Source organism: Lithobates pipiens, unplaced genomic scaffold, assembly GCF_037356315.1.
Source record: "Lithobates pipiens isolate NorthernLeopardFrog02 unplaced genomic scaffold, aLitPip1_a1.2 Scaffold_30, whole genome shotgun sequence".
Lineage (NCBI taxonomy): Eukaryota > Metazoa > Chordata > Amphibia > Anura > Ranidae > Lithobates > Lithobates pipiens.
The window spans coordinates 166407241-166425846 of NW_027507791.1; the positions used below are offsets into that span (position 1 = coordinate 166407241).

At 45.1% G+C, this 18606-nt stretch overlaps 1 protein-coding gene across 4 annotated transcripts in view; it reads right to left on the minus strand.

The window, feature by feature from the left end:
* NUSAP1 (nucleolar and spindle associated protein 1) overlaps positions 1–18606 on the minus strand; it is a 440771-nt gene that overhangs the window by 196037 nt on the left and 226128 nt on the right. For all 4 annotated transcript variants that reach the window (XM_077465050.1, XM_077465051.1, XM_077465049.1 and 1 more), the window contains one exon: positions 7170–7229. In XM_077465050.1, the coding sequence (XP_077321176.1) occupies positions 7170–7229 (60 nt within the window). The remainder of the gene's footprint in view (positions 1–7169; positions 7230–18606) is intronic.

Below are 18606 nucleotides of genomic sequence, written 5' to 3' on the forward strand. Positions count from 1 at the left end.
TCTAAACTGTAGAGCTTTGAGTAGAAGTCTCGAAAGGCAGCTGCAAGCTCTGGAGAGGCATGCATCTTGGACCCTGCAGGGGTCAAGAGAGCAGGAATGTAAGATTGTGTTCGTTTGACCCTCAATGCATTGGCCAGCAAGCGACCACACTTATCTCCGTACTCTCAGAACGAGCGGCGAGCCTTGAGCAGGACATGTTTGGCCTAATAGAGAGAATGTTCTCTAACTGCCTCTAGTCTGGAGCATCTCTGCTTCCAGTGTGGGGTCAGGTCGCACTTTGTCGCTGTTGCTGATTGTGGAGTTTCATTTTGGCACATGGCCAAGTTTAATAAAGATCCCCTTGATGTAGCATTTATGTGCTGCCCATACGGAGAGAGGGTTAGACACAGAGCCGGAATTATTCACAAAGAAGGCACGCCGTTCTGTGCTGATCTCCGCTGTTTCGGGGTCCTTAAGGGTTGTTTCGTTTAGGCGCCACAGTGGCTTCCTTGGGCGTGAGTGTGGTAATGTGAGTTCAAGGAGAACCGGGGCATGATCAGAAAGAGTCATCTGACCAATCTCTGCTTTAGAAGCGAAGGGAATGGTAGAGTGTTGAACTAGGGGAAAAAAGAAAAAACGATCCTGGAGCAAGACCCGTGCGTAGGAGAGGAAAAAGAAAAATCCCGTTCTCACGGGTGGAAAATTCTCCAAACATCCACCAGCTGGTGACCATGGAGCAAGTCCTTAAGAGGCTGTCTTGCACTTTGGGGTAAGGAGGATGATTGGACCAAAGAATCTTTAGAGGGGTCTAAGGTAAGATTAAAGTCTCCTCCCAAAATGAGGGTGCCCTCACAGAATGTCTCCAGTGTTAGGAAAGTTGCCAAGACCTGTGCTTGGTTTGTATTGGGTAGGTAATAGTTTGCAAGCGTGAACGTGTGAATCGATTTTGCCCTTCAGGAGCAGAAATCTGCCCCTCGGGAACCCTAAGTTCATCCAAAAACTGCCAGTGTAAAGATTTGGATAGTAGAATGCTTGTCCCTTTGGATTTAGAGGAGGTAGATGGACTATGGTAGACCACCGGAAAGTGCCTGTCCGTTAGCCTTGGAACCTTGTCAGCCCGAAAATGCGTCTCGGAGAAAGACTATGTGCGCCCTATGTCTCCAGAGTTCGGACAAGCAGCTGGTTTGCTATTCAAGAGAATTCAGTCCTTTAATGTTCCATGAAAGGAACTTAAGATCCATGCCGGCAGAGTGCCCGCTCCCTGGGTAGGGGGGGGGGGGGATGAAGGGAAAGGGGAGGGGAGAGGGGTGAGTGAGAGGGGGAGGATAGGGAGGAAGCTAGGTAGCGAATAAAAGCTGGGGGTAAGTGGGAATTGGAAGAAGGAATAGGGACTAGCAAGAGGTGGAACTCCATAAAGGAGAGCTACTGCCACCAGGGAAGAGTGTTCCTAATGTGGGAGGTGGTGAGGCACAGTCAAACGCAGAGCCTCGGCCATTGGGACCCTTGCAGCAACAGCAGGAAACGAACAATACAACAGCACCAACATGGAAGATATTACGTTTAACTTAAATCCCAATTAGGGAAACCAAGTATAACAGAAATTAGTAGAGTGATAACAGAACATGTAACCATTACTAATTATCAAAGGCACCAGTTTCAGACCTAACCCACCCACTATCCCGAGGGAAAATATGGGTAAAAATATGAACGTTAACCATCCAACGTCTCCCGATGGGCACCCCGGTAGCCAACAAAAGGATCCCTACTTCTGTGTTCCATCCGGGACCCTCCTTCCTCCTGGACCCTGCCCCCCCCCCTGCTAGAGAGCAAGGGGTGTCCCCCCAGACGAGGCCCCTTTTAAGTGGCCAGCACTGGTGTGTGCTATGCCTGCCGAGGAGACCAGTAGGCCCCCCCAAAAGGCTGAGGAATCACCCAGATGCACCTAGAATTGCAGGGGAGGGGAAAAAAACCCACACACAAGTGATAAACAAATAACTCATAAATCCCCTTCCCATATCAACATCATAACAGTGGTGGGTGGATCCCTGCATGAGAACCGTTGTAGTAGATACGGTCCCCCCTATTCAAACCATTGGAGAAGCCCGCAGCTGTCCTCTGTTTCTGCCTGACAAGTCCGACAGCTGCGTTCCGGTCTGAAACATCAAAAGCACATAGAGGGGGAGGGAAAACCTAAAAACAAAAACACAGTGGGGGGAGGGGAAATAAAAGCCATCCACCCCCACTCCCAGGGCCTTTCCTCCGACTCTGAGGGGAACATAGGGTATTATACTGATTTGGGTAGGCCAGCGGGGCAGTCCGAAAGGAGGAAAAAAAAAAAAAAAAACAGGCTTGCCTCGGAGTAGTCCTGGTCCCTGTGGGTAATTAGCGAGCCACAGCAAAACGATATTATATAACTATTTAACTATAAACCTGTCAGGCCCTTTAGTCAAAAGGGGGCAACCGATTACTTGGTTCCATGGAATCAAGGGGCCAGTCCACAGGGGTCTCGTTGCGGACCTCTCTACGTGCGACGGCCAGACCGGACCCCTCGCTGCCCTCCAGCCGGGGGATGACGTTGTGTGTTCAGTTGAGTGTTCACCAGAAGCCAGTTGAGGACAGCGACCTGGTCCATTTCAGCAAAGGTAAACAGGTGTGGGAGCTCTAATGGATGACGCAGAGCGAAAGTCTGTCCCCTTGCGTACAATCAGGTGGAATGGGTGGCCCCACTTGTACAAGAGACCATTCTCGCTGATGCCATCTAGAATAGGTTTTAGCGCCCGCCTCATGAACAGGGTTCTCCGAGAGATATCTGGAAGCAGATGGATGGCAGCACCATCAAACTCCAAAACTCCCACCTGTCTCAGGATTTCTTCCTTGAGGTTAAAGGAGTGCAAGCAGCATAGGACATCCCTGGGCCTATCAGGCACGTTAAGGCTAGGACCAAGAGTCCTGTGTACGCAGTCCAAGGTAATAGCCGTGTCTTGTGGACGGTCTAAATACCGGTTGAAGATGGTGGTAACCGTCGACCGGAGGCCAGATTGTGGGATGGACTCTGGGATACCCCTCAGGCGAATATTCTGTCTGCAACTATGGTTTTCGAAATCGTCAATAAGCAATTGTAGTTGAAGATATTGATCACTTATATCAGTCTGTGTGGCCTGGATTTCTTGTACGCTTTGGGATAACGCTCCCTGTTTTTATTCCACTGCTGCGACCTGTGTGTCTATGCCTGCGACATCCTGCTTAATGGACTGCAGCACCCCCCTCACGGCCCCCTCCATTCTAGTGGCCAGTTTTAAAGTCATTTCTGGTAGGGAGTTGTTGCAAAAGAGCCCAAAGCTTGTGTGTGGGATCAGCCTGCAATGCAGCCTCCAACTGCTGGTTATGTGCATCATATGCACTTACTGTGTCCTGTAGCCTTTGGACTTGTGTAAGCCCAGAATAAGGGAGGGATGTACTGGCACAAGGAGAAGCATGCCCAGAACAAAACAGCCCTTCCTCCAGGTCGGGTGATGTGGCCGGTGATCTGGGACAGGCAGAGAGATAGATTGCTGAGAGGAGAGCAGGGCGGCATTGTAAAATCATCTTCCTGCTGCTGCCTGCCACTTGGGATCGCCATCTCCCCCCCCCCCCCCCAGTCCTGCCCGCAGCATGTCCCGCCGGCACCATCTTGGAATTTGCCAGGGTAGAGGCAGACAGTTTCAGGTGTTTAAGGTAGCGATCCATACCACGGGAGTAGCGCTGAGTGCGGCGGATCGTGCACCGGGCTGTCGGGGTGCAGGTATGATGCTGTTAATGCGGGGTAGCTATTGCGCTGCACAGGTGCCGCTGGCCGGGAGCCCTCAGAACCAGCGTCCACTCGCCGCCATGCCGAAGCCAAGCCCCCCAGGCAATCTGGCTTTTAACCCTAGACTCCAGGATATCAAATTCCAGAACCTGAAAACAGCGGACTGCTCACAGGCCCGACACTTTGTCAATGGACAGTGGATGATCAGAGAGCAAATTATGAATGACCTTGCCTTGTCAAGTTTGTCTTTTTGGCAAAAGCTACAATTGGCTCATTTCATTCGATTCTTAGCCCCTCCGGAGCCTTTCCGGAGACGTCCCACCACCTTCGAACTGAACGTCTTGATCAGTCTCCTCTTCCGCATGCAGTCTCTCTAACTTAACAATTACTAACACCACCACCACTGGATCGCAAACTTCCATATATTATTAGTTGAGAAAAAGAGCTAGGGCTTCAGTTGACAGAGAAACAGGTAGATGAACTCTGTTCTCTTACAAGACCTCGATCTGCACCAAACACCAAGATTCAAAGTGTTGACCCAATGGTTTTAAAGTCCACAGACTGTTTCTCCAATGCTCAGACCTATGCTGGAGATGTGGGGAGGAAATGGTCTCTACTCCACATCTTCTGGTTCTGTTGGTTTTTACAGTTTCACTGGACAGAAGTCCACCATACTGTCCAAAAGTTACCTGATGGGGTATTGCAAAGAGACCCAGCAAAACTCGGTCTAGCCTCTCCTGATCACAGCAACAAAGGGTAGCATCATGTTTTGGAAGCAGACACAGCCTCCGTCGATTGCTGTCTGGCTGAAAAGAGTAGCCAAAATCAATGCAATGGAAGACTGGTAGCCAAAGAGGGCCTCCATGAGAAATTTTCAAAATAAATGGTTTTAGTGGCATGAATTTGTGTACTTTCCCGTAACTAATTCTTGAATCCATGAGCGCTGATGACTACATCATTGAATGCTCTACCCGGAAAGAAGCTTTGGGTGGCGATCCTTTACCCATTCGTCCCCCACCCCCTCTTTTTTCCCCCACCTCTCCTCTCCCTCTTCTTCTATTGTCTAGGCCCTATGGGTCGATTCTACTCTTGATGTTCTTATAAAAATGGTTTGCACGAATCAAAAAGTCATACGAAGACTCCTTAGAACCGACGCTCACAGTCCAAACTTTAGTCTATTGTTCACGACTACATATAGTGCCTTGCGAAAGTATTCGGCCCCCTTGAACTTTTCAACCTTTTGCCACATTTCAGGCTTCAAACAAAGATATAAAGTTTAAATTTTTTGTGAAGAATCACCAACAAGTGGACACAATTGTGAAGTGGAACAAAATCTATTGGATATTTTAAACTTTTTTAGCAAATAAACTGAAAAGTGGTGCGTGCAAAATGATTCGGCCCCTTTACTTTCAGTGCAGCAAACTCACTCCAGAAGTTCAGCAAGGATCTCTGAATGATCCAATGTTGTCCTAAATGACTGATGGTGATAAATAGAATCCACCTGTGTGTAATCAAGTCTCTGTATAAATGCACCTGCTCTGTGATAGTCTCAGGGTTCTGTTGAAAGCGCAGAGAGCATCATGAAGACCAAGGAACACACCAGGCAGGTCCGTAATACTGTTGTGGAGAAGTTTAAAGCCGGATTTGGATACAAAAAGATTTCCCAAGCTTTAAACATCCCAATGAGCACTGTGCAAGAGATCATTTTGAAATGGGAGTATCAGACCACTGCAAATCTACCAAGACCTGGCCGTCCCTCTAAACTTTCAGCTCAGACAAGAAGACTGATCAGAGATGCAGCCAAGAGGCCCACGATCACTCTGGATGAACTGCAGAGAACTACAGCTGAGGTGGGAGAGTCTGTCCATAGGACAACAATCAGTCGTACACTGCACAAATCTGGCCTTTATGGAAGAGTGGCAAGAAGAAAGCCATTTCTCAAAGATATCCATAAAAAGTCTCATCTAAAGTTTGCCACAAGCCACCTGGGAGACACACCAAACATGTGGAAGAAGGTGGTCTGGTCAGATGAAACCAAAATCGAACTTTTTGCCCACAATGCAAAACGATATGTTTGGCGTAAAAGCAACACAGCTCATCACCCTCAACACACCATCCCCACTGTCAAACATGGTGGTGGCAGCATCATGGTTTGGGCCTGCTTTTCTTTAGCAGGGACAGGGAAGATGGTTAAAATTGAGGGGAAGATGGATGCAGCCAAATACAGGAAAAGACCTGAAACTGGGACGGAGATTTATCTTCCAACAAGACAATGATCCCAAACATACAGCAAAATCTACAAAGGAATGGTTTACAAATAAACGTATCCAGGTGTTAGAATGGCCAAGTCAAAGTGCAGACCTGAATCCAATCGAGAATCTGTGGAAAGAGCTGAAAACTGCTGTTCACAAACGCTCTCCATCCAACCTCACTGAGCTCGAGCTGTTTTTCAAGGAAGAATGGGCAAGAATTTCAGTCTCTTGATGTGCAAAACTGATAGAGACATAACCCAAGCGACTTGCAGCTGTAATCGCAGCAAAAGGTGGCTCTACAAAGTATTAACGCAAGGGGGCCGAATAATTTTGCATGCCCCACTTTTCATTTTTTTTATTAGCTAAAAAAGTTTCAAAAATCCAATAGATTTCGTTCCACTTCACAATTGTGTCCCACTTGGTGATTCTTCACAAAAAATAAAAATGTTATATCTTCATGTTTGAAGCCTGAAATGTGGCAAAAGGTTGAAAAGTTCAAGGGGGCCGAATACTTTCGCAAGGCACTGTATGTAATAACTTGAGTGATGTTGACCTTTTATTATTGGATTCGTTCCTTGGAATTTACTACATGGTTGTGGTCTCTGTATTTGCCTTGTGTTTTTTGCAAAAATAAAGTATTGGCCAAAAAAAAAAAAAGAAACCGCAATGAAGTAGGGTCTCCTAATGTATATAAATAACCTAGAGAGCAATTTTTTTTATAATCGGAAAAGTTTTTTTTTTTTTATCTTGCTGTTCCTCTTACTCCTCCTTTACTCAAGATCTACAATTTATCTATAAAACCTCTGGGGCAAAGACAAAATAGGATCACATGAGATTGAAGTCAGGATTATTTTAACCTTTACTTAGCAAATGGCTGTATAGTCTCCCTAAATTTCATACAAGTTACCCTGTACTATTGTTTGGTAATTGCACGATTTGACTTTACATTTACCTTACTTAAAACACCTGTATACTAGCAAGACTCTTATGTGGCCTCTGTGGACGATATTCTTACTCCAACATACAATAATTCAATCGGGAACCATAATTGTGAGGGTGCAAATCCTGTCACTAGGTGTTGCTACAGTGAACAATGTTCATCATATCTTTACATAACTAATACCATATCAACTTTTCAGCCTTTACTTTACCTCTGAACTGATTGGAGTCTTCTGAGCTAGCGTCACGAGCTTGGATTCCATGGTCATCATCTGCATATAAAGAAAACATATATGAACTCTGGCTATTGACAAAAACGTAGTGCATGTAATGTCTTCTCAAGAAAACATTATAAATGTCATTATCAATGGAGGCAGTAGACACAATGAAGTCTAACATGTTACTTTTTTTTTTCCCTAGTTTTAGATTTTTACGCTCAATTTTTTTGTGTCAGAATAAAGAAAAAAAATTATTTAAAAACCAGCCACATGGTAAGTATATCACACTTTCAAGAGTAACACGTAGTATAATTCTGCTACAAAAGATTATAGTTATAACAATGCAGGTATACGATTGATGGCCTAATTTTAATAGCAAGAACCAAGAACTAACACAAAAACCCAAATAGTGTAATTTCATACCGCGCTAAATAAAATGTGAATATCTGCAGTGATTAATCCAAGTGATAAAAACAAGGAAAAAAAGTGTAATATAAAAAAATAATCACACTAAATATATATTATACACATTGCATAAAAAAAAAAAAAATTTAAAGAAATATGTGCAAGAAAAATAGTCCTTATATTGAAATAAGGACAAAAGAATCAAGGAAGATAATTCACCTAATAGTCATGCAGGACTTCTAATAACACCCCGTGAGCAGGGACACATGCCAGATGGTAGGGACCACCTATCATTAGGATGGCCAGGCAGGAACAACCTCTGCAGGGTATGGCACTTGGAATCCTATGGGATACTCCAGTGATAAACCAAATCCTCTATGGTAAGCACGCGCACAACAGGATTGCGGCAGGATCAATACGGCTAAATATGGATATAAAGGAAAACTAAACCAAATAGAATACCCGTGACGTGAAAGGGGCCTGCATATGCCCTCTATGCCCTACAGAAGTTTTGGGAAGTGAAATACCCTGCAGGTACTGTGCACAGAATTGAGGATCTTCACCTCCTGGGATTTTGTATAGGGATGCATAGAAGTCTCTGAAGGTTTCCAATGTTTTAAGCAGATTTTGAGATTATGTACCAGGAAACGAAGAAAAACAAATATAGAGGTACACCCTTTAAAAAATAAAAATAAAATTCTTCAATTTAAAAACATAAGCAATGCAATCATGCAATGAAGCTAAATTTGGAAATTTGTGTGGACCTCCACTTTAACCACTTTGCAGACATCATTCTGTTATATGGCGGGCAGGAAATAGTTGAGAATGTAACATTTTTGCCACCCTTAAGGGGTCCGTTTGAGACACAAACGTATGGGATTTATCTAATGACAAGTTCAAAGCGAGGTTAGTACTCCCCCCCACCACCCCCCCCCCCCAGATAACACGCCCCTTCAAGTATGGGGTCAAGACACAGAGCCATTTTGTGAAAAAGGGTAGCTTAAGCAACGTTGGGGGCAGAGTAATGAATAAAAGGAGCAAAGTTGTTCCCGCCCTACAAACCCTTTAGACAAAAGAAACCTTGCTCCTGGGTCCCAGATTTCCTGTTAAAGGAGATACATTTTTAAAAACAGATAGCTTCCCTCTAGTTTTGCAAGTTGCATTTGCCAGAAAAAAAGACCGGGTATAGTTTGTTAAGTAAGGAGGGGCGTTAGGACTTTGGGTAATGAGTTTCCTGGCGCAGAAAAATGTCCACCTTACAGGAGATATTAAAACACCTTGAGACCTTTGGTAGTGGAGTTAAGGCCTTGGCTGGGAGATCACCCTACGGGGGGTGTTGTGGACATAAGAAATAAGAAAACAGATGCTATAATACGTAGCGCCACTCATCTCATCCCAAATATCAAGCTGTGAGTGTGTACAACCACCAGGCCAGGCCCAAGCTTAAGTAAACACCTATAACATGGCACAATGCAAGCACATTAGAAGAAGCACTTTATCTGACTATGAAATGTAGTCTTCTTGTCAAGAAGTGGCAAATATACACACTCAACTCTGCTATAACCAATATAAAATGATTATGCAAAGTAAATGATATATTTATAAATACAATTCAAACTTTCTCGCATAAACTACCCGGAAGACGACCATTACATATATAGGTTGAAACGCGTAGGGATATCATGTGAAACGCCTGTTTGTTACTATACATAGAAGGAGTTCATATGTGTGTTTTTTATTTCATATTAACAAGATGTGTTTTTTTTATGTTAAGACCAGAATTGCCTTTTAGGACTCCTGTGCATCAATCCATTATATCTCCTTTTTGATACTACAGCCATAATAAAGAAATACTACTTTTACAAAATCATTGTTGCTTTCCTTAATACCTCCTTGCTGCTAAAAAAAACCCTGAGAATTTCTATTCAAAAGAAATCGTGATCTTAGTACTGCACCATGACTTTATCCTGACAAGGGTCCCGCGAAGCATACTGCACTAGTTGGAGAGTTGTCTCTGGAGGACAGGATTCGGATGAACGCATAAACACAATATGCCCAGCTGATTGATCCCTCCTGCGTTTGCCTATTTGATCTCTATAACCTGAGATCCAACAGATCTGGTAAGCGGCCATTTGGTCTTTAAAATCACTTCGACTGTTTGGTTGCCCCTTTTGAAATGTGGGATGCATAGATTAATCGTTACACCCTCTGAAGAGTCCAATCTGTTAGACTATTAATCGCATTGTGCCACCGTTTGTGTTTATTTAATTTATGTGTTCTTGCATAGAAAGACCACTTACTGTTATTTCACATATAGATTACGTGGTCTTGCATAGCAAAGACCACTTACTGTTATCTCACATATATATTATTATAGCCAAATTTACACCAATACCTCCAACAGCTTTTACAATACATAGACAGTATATACGTGCGGATTGTTCCCGATTGGTGTGCTATTACTTTGTGGAATGTTTTGCCGAATGGCCATGGCCAATGCTTCAGCAGTCCCACTATTGTTATTGGTTTTATTAGTGGTAATGCTTTAGCATGCTATTGTTATTCTTTTATTTATTAATCTTTTTAATTTTATTATTCCGTACGTTTTTTGGCTTTGCGTAACTTGTGCATACTTTCAGCTATTAAAGCCATTCAATTTTTAAAATGTTCAGCTCTTTCAGCTGATGATGGGACTTGAACTTTTTTTTCTACTATTTATACTTTTTAAAATCTTATGCTTTTAAACACTTATTTTTTTTAACATTGAAGTCAATGAGAGCATGCTTAAAATCCGTAAATTCTTCCACTGCCAAAAAGTTTCAGCTCCTTCATACTTACACCTACAGATGCCAAAGTTTAAAATGTTCACAAAGTTTGATATCTTTTACAGTTTTTGTGAAAAAGCTGTTTAAGTTTAGTGATCATTTCAGAAAATGTAAAATTTAGGGTATCCAGGCTTTTGTTGTCTGTTTTGTTGCCATGGTTACCAAAGCTGCTTATACACAGTGATGGGCAGTGGGGGAGACCACAGACAGACCATGTACTGATTTATAATAGAGGAATATGATGGGCGGTTTTGATGGGGGCAATATGATGAGGCAGTTTTGATGCTATTCAGCATTCCCATGCATTTTGTCCAGGAAATGCATTTTCTAGTTATTCTTAGTATAGTCAAATTTACCACCCTAACTCCTCCTATAGCTTTTACACTACATAGACAGTAACATACCGAAAAGTGCGGATTGTTTCCGATTGATGTGCTATTACTTTGTGGAACGTTTTGCCTAATGGTTCACGAAATATCGTTTTTGCAGTGAAATTTGTCCCATAGGAATGAATGGCAAAGTGTTCAAAACTAGAATGGGAGGTGACAAAAGCCGACAACCCCATTATCAGCCAAAACATTATGACCCCCCCCATAATCAGCCAAAACATTATGACCACCCCCCATAAGCCCCCCTATAATCAGCCAAAACATTATGACCACCCCCCTCCCCCCATGATCAGCCTAAACATTATAACCACCCCATGAAAAAAAAACAAAAAAAAAAACATTTTTGATAAAAAAAAATTCAAGTTAGACTTACCGGTAGCTTGTTTTCCAGTAGGCTTTCAGGACAGGCCCCCCGAGAGATCATGGCTCCACCTCCCAAAGGAAACACCTCCTCCATCAGAGCTTTTAAGGGAAGTCTCCACACAGCCTCCTCAGTTGTTTGTAGAGACTCTCCAACCCCTGCTGCAACACATAAGTGAGTTATATTATAGTATTACAGCAATTAACATACAAAACAGGGCGGGTTACTGCTGTCCTGAAAGTCTACTGGAAAACAAGTTACCGGTAAGTTTTACTTTAATTTTCCAAAACTACTTTCAGGACAGCCACCCGAGACTTACTCCATTCAGGGCGGGACAACAGCCTGCAAGACTTTCCTTCCAAAAGCCTGATCCCCAGCCATCATGAGATCTAATCTATAATGGCAGGCAAATGTCGTCAGACTCCACTAGGTAGCAGCCTTGCATATCTGTTCAGGGGTGGTGCCAGTTTTCTCTGCCCAACTCACCGCTGTAGCCCTTGTGGAATGAGCCCGGACACTCACTGGACTCTTCTGGCCAGCACAGGAATAGGTTTCCGTAATTGCCATCCTTAGCCATCTGGCTATGGTACCTTTGGAAGCTTGCTTTCCCTTTTTACAACCAGAAAATAAAATAGAGTGCATCCGTATGTCTAAAGTCTTTAGTGGCTTCTAAACTTAGAACTGCTCTCTTAACATCCAAGGTATGGAATTCCTCTTCTTCACTACCCGATGCATTAGAGCAGAATGTAGGGAGAATTATCTCCTGGGATGAATTTTGAAATGATGCCACGTTGGGCAAAAAATGAGGGTCTGTTTTAAGGACTATCCTGTCCGGATAAACAAAAAAGAAAGGCTCCCTGATTGATAACGCCTGCAACTCACTGACTCTGCGAGCTGAAGTAATGGCCACTAAAAAAAACAGTTTAATGTAATCCATCTCTGGGAGGCTGAAACAATAGGTTCAAATGGATTCTTGGTCAGGGCCTGCAGGACAGTAGACAGATCCCAGCCTGGGCAGTTTTTAGATACAACAGGCCTGGATCGTGAAAGAACTCTAAAGAACCTGACTACTAGAGGGTCTGATGCTATAGGTTTCTCCAAGAAGACCCCTAGAGCGGCCACCTGCCCCTTTAGGGTGCTGATTGGTAACTTATCTGCCCCTTCTTGTAGGAATTCCAGAACTGAAGCAATCTGTCTTGGAGATCTAACTGAAGTCCTGCATCAAGAGTTGAACACCTTCCAATATTTGAAATATATTGCCCTGGTGACTTTCTTCCTACTGGACAACAGGGTAGCCACCAACCTGAGAACCCCTCTCTCTTCAAGAGCTGCTCCTCAGAAACCAGACCATAAGCCTTAGTTTTACTAGATCTTGATGGTCTAGAGGACCCTGCCGGAGGAGATCTTGTCTTAGAGGGAGATGCCAGAATGGTTTTTGCTGCATCTGTCGAAGGGCTGAAAACCACAGTCTTTTGGGCCAGAAAGGAGTGATCAGAATTACCATTGCCTCTTCTCTTCTGATCTTGCTCAACACTCGCGGAATCAACTGAAATGGGGGTAAGGCATAGCATAGGTGAAAATTCCAGCTGTGTGCCAGGGCATCTACTCCCAACGACTTCTCGTGCCTGTTCAGGGACAAAAAGAGAGGGACCTGGGCATTTTACTGAGTGGCAAAGAGATCTACCTCTGGCTGACCCCATTATTCCACAATCAGTCTGAAGACCTCCGGATTCAACTGCCACTCTGCCTCTAGGACCTGGTTCCTGCTGAGGAAGTCTGCTTTTCCGTTTAGGGACCCCCTTTAGGTGGATCGCTGACAAGGATAGAGTAAACTGCTCTGCCCACACCAGGATACATTTTGCTAGATCCTGAAGCGCCCTGCTTCTAGTTCCTCCCTGTCAGTTCAAGTATGCCACAACCGTGGCATTGTCTGATAGGACTTGGACATGTTGCGTCTAAACACCACCTGATAGGGCCAGCATTGCCCTCTCTACTGCCTTCAGTTCTCTCCAATTTGAGGACCTCTCCGCCTCTTCTGCGGACCATGAGCCCTGGACCCACTGGGTGTCCACGTGAGCCCCCCCCAACCCAAGGCGCTGGCGTCGGTTGCCAACCGCACCTGGACCGGGAAGGACCACGACAGGCCATCCGAAAGAACCTTTTGGTTTCTCCACCACCATAGACCTCTTTACCGAGGCGGGGATCCTTACCAGATCGCCCAGAGAACTCTGCTGACGATCCCAGACCTTCAATAAGAAAGCCTGAGGAGGCCTGAAGTGATGCCTTGCCCACTGGACTGCTGGGATGGAGGAGGTCAAAGTTCCCAAAACCGACATAACCTTCCTGATGGACAGGGGGTGATTGGATTGTAGTTGGGCTATCCCCTGTACCAGCTTCTCCTCCTCTTCCGGCGGGAAGATCTTTTGGGCTAGAGAGCCGATTTGAAACCCCAGGAACGTTACTTCCTGAGCGGGCACCAGATTTGACTTTTGCAGATTTATAATCCATCTTAACTCTTAGGTGGATGCAGGCTCTGTCCAGAGCCTTCCGCAAACCCTCCCTGGTCTGGGCGAAAAATAACCAATCATCCAGATAGGGAATCACCGAGATTCCCTGCAGGCGGAGGGGAGCTAAAGCTTCTGCCATAATATTGGTAAACACCCTCGGGAACGATGACAGACCGAACTGGAGGGCTCTGAACTGAAGGTGAACGACCGTGCTCCCTTCCTTTAGTGCCAACCTCAAGAATCTGTGACCCGACCCAAATAGGGACATGGAGATACACATCCTGCAAGTCTATGGGTGCTATAAAGCATCCCTGATTCAGGAGGTTTCTTACGGAAAAAATAGAGTCCATCCGAAACCTTTTGTACCGCACAGACTTGTTTAGACCCTTGAGGTTAAGGATGAGTCAGAACTTTCCTGAAGGCTTTCGGAACAGGAACACATGGGAGTAAAATCTCTGACCCCGTTCCCCTGTTGGGACCAGAACAATGACCCCCTGAAACATCAGATCCTGAATTAGGGACTTCTTAGCGAGGGCCTTGACTGCATCTCTGGGAACATTCGTGACCAGGAACCTTTGAGGGGGAAACTCCGTAAACTCAATTTTGTAACCGTGAGAAACCATCCTCAAAATAAACTGATTCTGGATAATGGCCCCCCACTGAGGGAGAAACTCCTAGAGTCTCCCTCCCATCCTGACTAGTGAGTCATTTTGGCTTGGTGGCGGACGCAGGAGGATTAAGGAGAACTCCCCCTTTTGCCCTTGGGCTTCTGCGCCGCCCAAGGCTTCCTCCTGATTTGCATCCTATCCTCGGCCTGTTCCCTGGGACCCCCGGAAAAAAAATGTTTCCGTGTCTGCACTGGTTGTTTCTTTATCCGAAAGGACTTTTTCCTATCTGTCATTCGGTCCAGAATGGATTTTAATTCTAAGCCAAACAGCAAATCTCCCACAAAAGGAATACTACAAAGCCTATTTTTCAAGGTCGCATCCCCTGGCCAGGTTTTCAGCCACAAAGCCCTACTAACAGTTAGTCAGGGCGGCTGACCTGGCTGTCATGCAGACAGACTCCACCCAGGGCATCAGCCATTTAGGCAATTGCTGTAGAAAGTAGCAAAGGAATCCAAAATCTCCTGCTTAGGGGAATCAGCTAAAATGTGAGACTAACTGGTTAACCCCAATGATCCAGATTTCTTGCCACACAGGTTGTTGCCATGGCCAACTTCAAATTCATCACCACCGATGGCCAGGATCTTTTTAGAAGTAGATCCATCTTCTTATCCACGGGTTCCTTTAACGTGCTCATATCTTCAAAGGCTAGAGCTGTCGATTTTGTGACCTGAGAAAATGCAGAGTCTAGCTTTGGGACCTTGTAACAAACTAGGTCTGGGTTATCTTCAAAGGGAAACCTCCTCCTGTGTGCTCTGGAAAAAAAAAGTTTCTTCTCAGGCTCCAACCACTCTCTCAATCACGTCAGACACCAGGGAATGCACCGGAAAGGTGCGAGATCTGGAATCTCCTAGCGCCGCATACATGCGATCAGGGAGAGATTCTTTTCTTCAATACCCAAAATGGCATATATCACTTTAACGAGGCCTCCCACTTCTTCCAATGATAACTTGTACTTGGAAGCTGCTTCTGAAACTTCCTCTTCTAATGAGTCAGACTCCTCTAAGGCCAGTGAAAAGGAATCCTGTGAGGTGTCCTGAGACAAACCTCCCCCGTCAGCAACTGAGAACACCCCTGTGGCTCCAAAGAAGGCTGCTGGGCTCGAAACTCTCTTAACGTTCCAGGCTCGTCTGACAGATTAGACCTGAAAGGTAGCCTTAAACTTATCTTTGATGGTTGAAATTAAATCACCACACAAGGACAGGGACTCCTCCCTGACTAGGCTTGTGATACAAGATGCACAATGCGTCTTGGTCCAGGTTTCACCAAGTATTTTCTTGCAGACAGGACATCTTCTCTTAACTGGTTGGGCAGTACATTTTGCCCAAACAAACAGAAAGACAAAGGTAAAACAAACCAAGCTGTTTTGTTTTTTTGCAAACAAAAATGCAACACCCAGGTGCAACTAAGAACACCATTTCCCAGTGCCCTAGCAAGCCGACACCCCCTAAAACTTCGACCACTGCAACACTCAAAGGAGGGAGAAAGGGAAGGGGGGTGCGGGGAAGTGAGGGGTGGGGAAGGGTGATCACTCCCCCCCCCACCACAGGAGCATAGGATTCGGGCAATCAGAGCACTGCTCCTACCTTAACCTTGCTGGCGCCTTGGCTTTCCCCCTTGTCTGTATCGCTTGCCATGCTGCAAACAAAACCACCACCGCCACTCCCGGATTATAAATCACAGCTGCGCTGACCGGAACCGGAAATACGGCGCCAGTTGGTCCTCCCCTCTCCCCCTGCATTCCAGTGCCAGGAAATGACTCAGTGAGCCGCCGGAAGTCCCGAAGGATGCGGCCGAAGCTCTCCTGGTCCCCGGAAACTGACGACCACTCTACCGCAATGCAGCGCGCGCTGCACGCTGGAAATCCAAAATGGTGCGGCCGCCACTCTGAAGAAAAAACAGGCCACAGGACCTCACACATACTGGCTCTCCCCGAGGACTGAAGGGGGAGGGAGAGCGCATGGGACCATCCCCACAGGTAGGCAGATGGGAGGACCAGCTTCTAAAAAAAAAAATGAAAATACCAGATGAGAACCTAACCCCCAGGACCACCCGAGAGATCCTGGTTCCCACCGGAGGTGTTCCTCCTGGTTGGAGGAAACAAAAAACCGAGGAGGCAGCGTGGAGACTTCCCTTAAAAGCTCTGATGGAGGAGGTGTTTCCTTTGGGAGGTGGAGCCATGATCTCAGGTGGCTGTCCTGAAAGTCGTTTTGTAAAACAGGATTTTTAAAACAGATTACCTGTAAAATCCTTTTCTTTGATGTACATCAGGGGATACAGAGCCATAGTAGTTAATATGTGGGTTATAGGGGCACTAAGAGAAGACAAGAAGTGCACTCCCTATATAACCCCTCCCACTACTGGGAGTCCTCAGATTTGTAGCCAGGCAATACAAGTGTATACCAATAAGGGAGGGACCTCTGTATCCCTTGATGTACGTCAAAGAAAAGGATTTTACAAGTAAGCCGTTTTAAAAATCCTGTTCACAGACCATGGGACACAGACCTATAGTAGTTACTATGTGGGATATCCCATAGCAATGGCAACTGAAGGGAGGGAGATACAACAAAAAAGGGAGGGAGGGAGATACAAAAAAAAAAAAAAAAAGGAGGCCAGAGTACTCATACTGCAGCTTACTGCACCCAAAGGCAATATCATGACCTTTAACATGGATTTGATGAAATCTGGTAAAAGTATGAACTTACAGATCTGAGCCAAAGAGGCCTGAGGATGCACCGTCCAAGAGGCACTAATTACCCTGGATGCGTGTGCTTTAACATGAAAATGAGGAATTTTCTTCTTTAAGCCTTAAGCTTGAACAATCACTAGATGAATCCATTTGGAAATAGTAGATTTTGATGCTACCTGTCCCCTTTTTGGACCTTCTGGCAGTACATATCGCTAGGAAGATGGGGTGAAGAGGCCATTCCCCCGGAAATAAATTATTGGATGACTCCTGTAGTCTGCCTGCCAATTTTCTATTCCTGGAATGAAAATCGCAGATAGGCAAGGAATGTTTTTTTCTGCCCAAGCTAGAACATAATTCACCTCTTTTTGGGCTGCCTGACTTCTCGTGCCCCCCTGGTGATTGATCCAATCCATAGCATTGTCGGATTGAATCCTAAACAGGACAATCCCGTAGCCTGACTTTCCAAGATTCTAGGGCCAGACAGACTGCCCGAATCTCCAAAATGTTGATAGGCAAGGTCCTTTCTGACTTAGACCATCTCCCCTGGACAGAATCTTCTTCCAGGACTGCTCCCCAGCCTAGAAGGCTGGCATCTGTTGTCACCACTTTCCAGGATACTGGCAGAAAAGACTTCCCCTTTTGGAGGTTGCTGGATATCAACCACCAAATTAGGCTCTGACGTACATTGGGAGCCAAGTGTATTGGAAAATCCAAAGCCTGAATCTTTTTTTTCCAAACCGACAGGATTGTGTTTTGTAGCAGTCTTGAGTGAAACTGCGTGTAAGGGACAGCCTCGAAGGAGGCCACCATTTTCCCTAAGAATCTCATGCACAACCAATTTGAAGGATTTTTCTTTGTTTTGACAAGTTGAATTAGTCCTATAACGAAACCGATTCTTGTCTGGGGTAAGAATGACCTTCTTTTGTACGGTATCTGACTAGCCCCAAGTACTGTATTCTCCTTGATGGGTTTAAAGAGGATTTTTCTAGGTTGAGTATCCAACCCAGAGATTCCAGGTAGTTCACAGCTGTGATCAGACTGGTTTAGACCTGAGACTGAATGATCTATTAAAAGTAGATAGTCTAAATAGGCTAGGACCGTTATGCCTTGAGCCCTTAATCTGGTTAAAGGAGGTGCCAGAATGTTTGAGAACAACCCCGGTGCTGTGGCTAGACCGAATGGCAGGGCCACAAATTGAAAATTATGATTTTCTATTTCGAAGCATAGAAATTTCTGGTTTTGGGGAAATCTTGGTACGTACAGATATGCATCTTTGATGTCGAGTGAAGCCAAAAACTCCCTCCTTGCAGGAAGGAAATAACTTATCGGATTGTCTCAATGCGAAAGAATTGGATATTTAAGTGCCAATTCAGATCTTTGAGATCTAGAATAGGTCTTAACTCTCAGTTTGGTTTTGGAACCGTGAAAAGGTTTGAATAAAAAACTGTGCCCTGTTCCTCAAGGGAACTTCTGATATAACCAGCTGGGATAATAGATGATCCAGAGCTAGAAAGAGCTTTTCCCATTAGAGATCCTTTCAATGTATTTATCCAGATAGTCTCCAAATAGCCGTTTTAACATGAAAGGGGA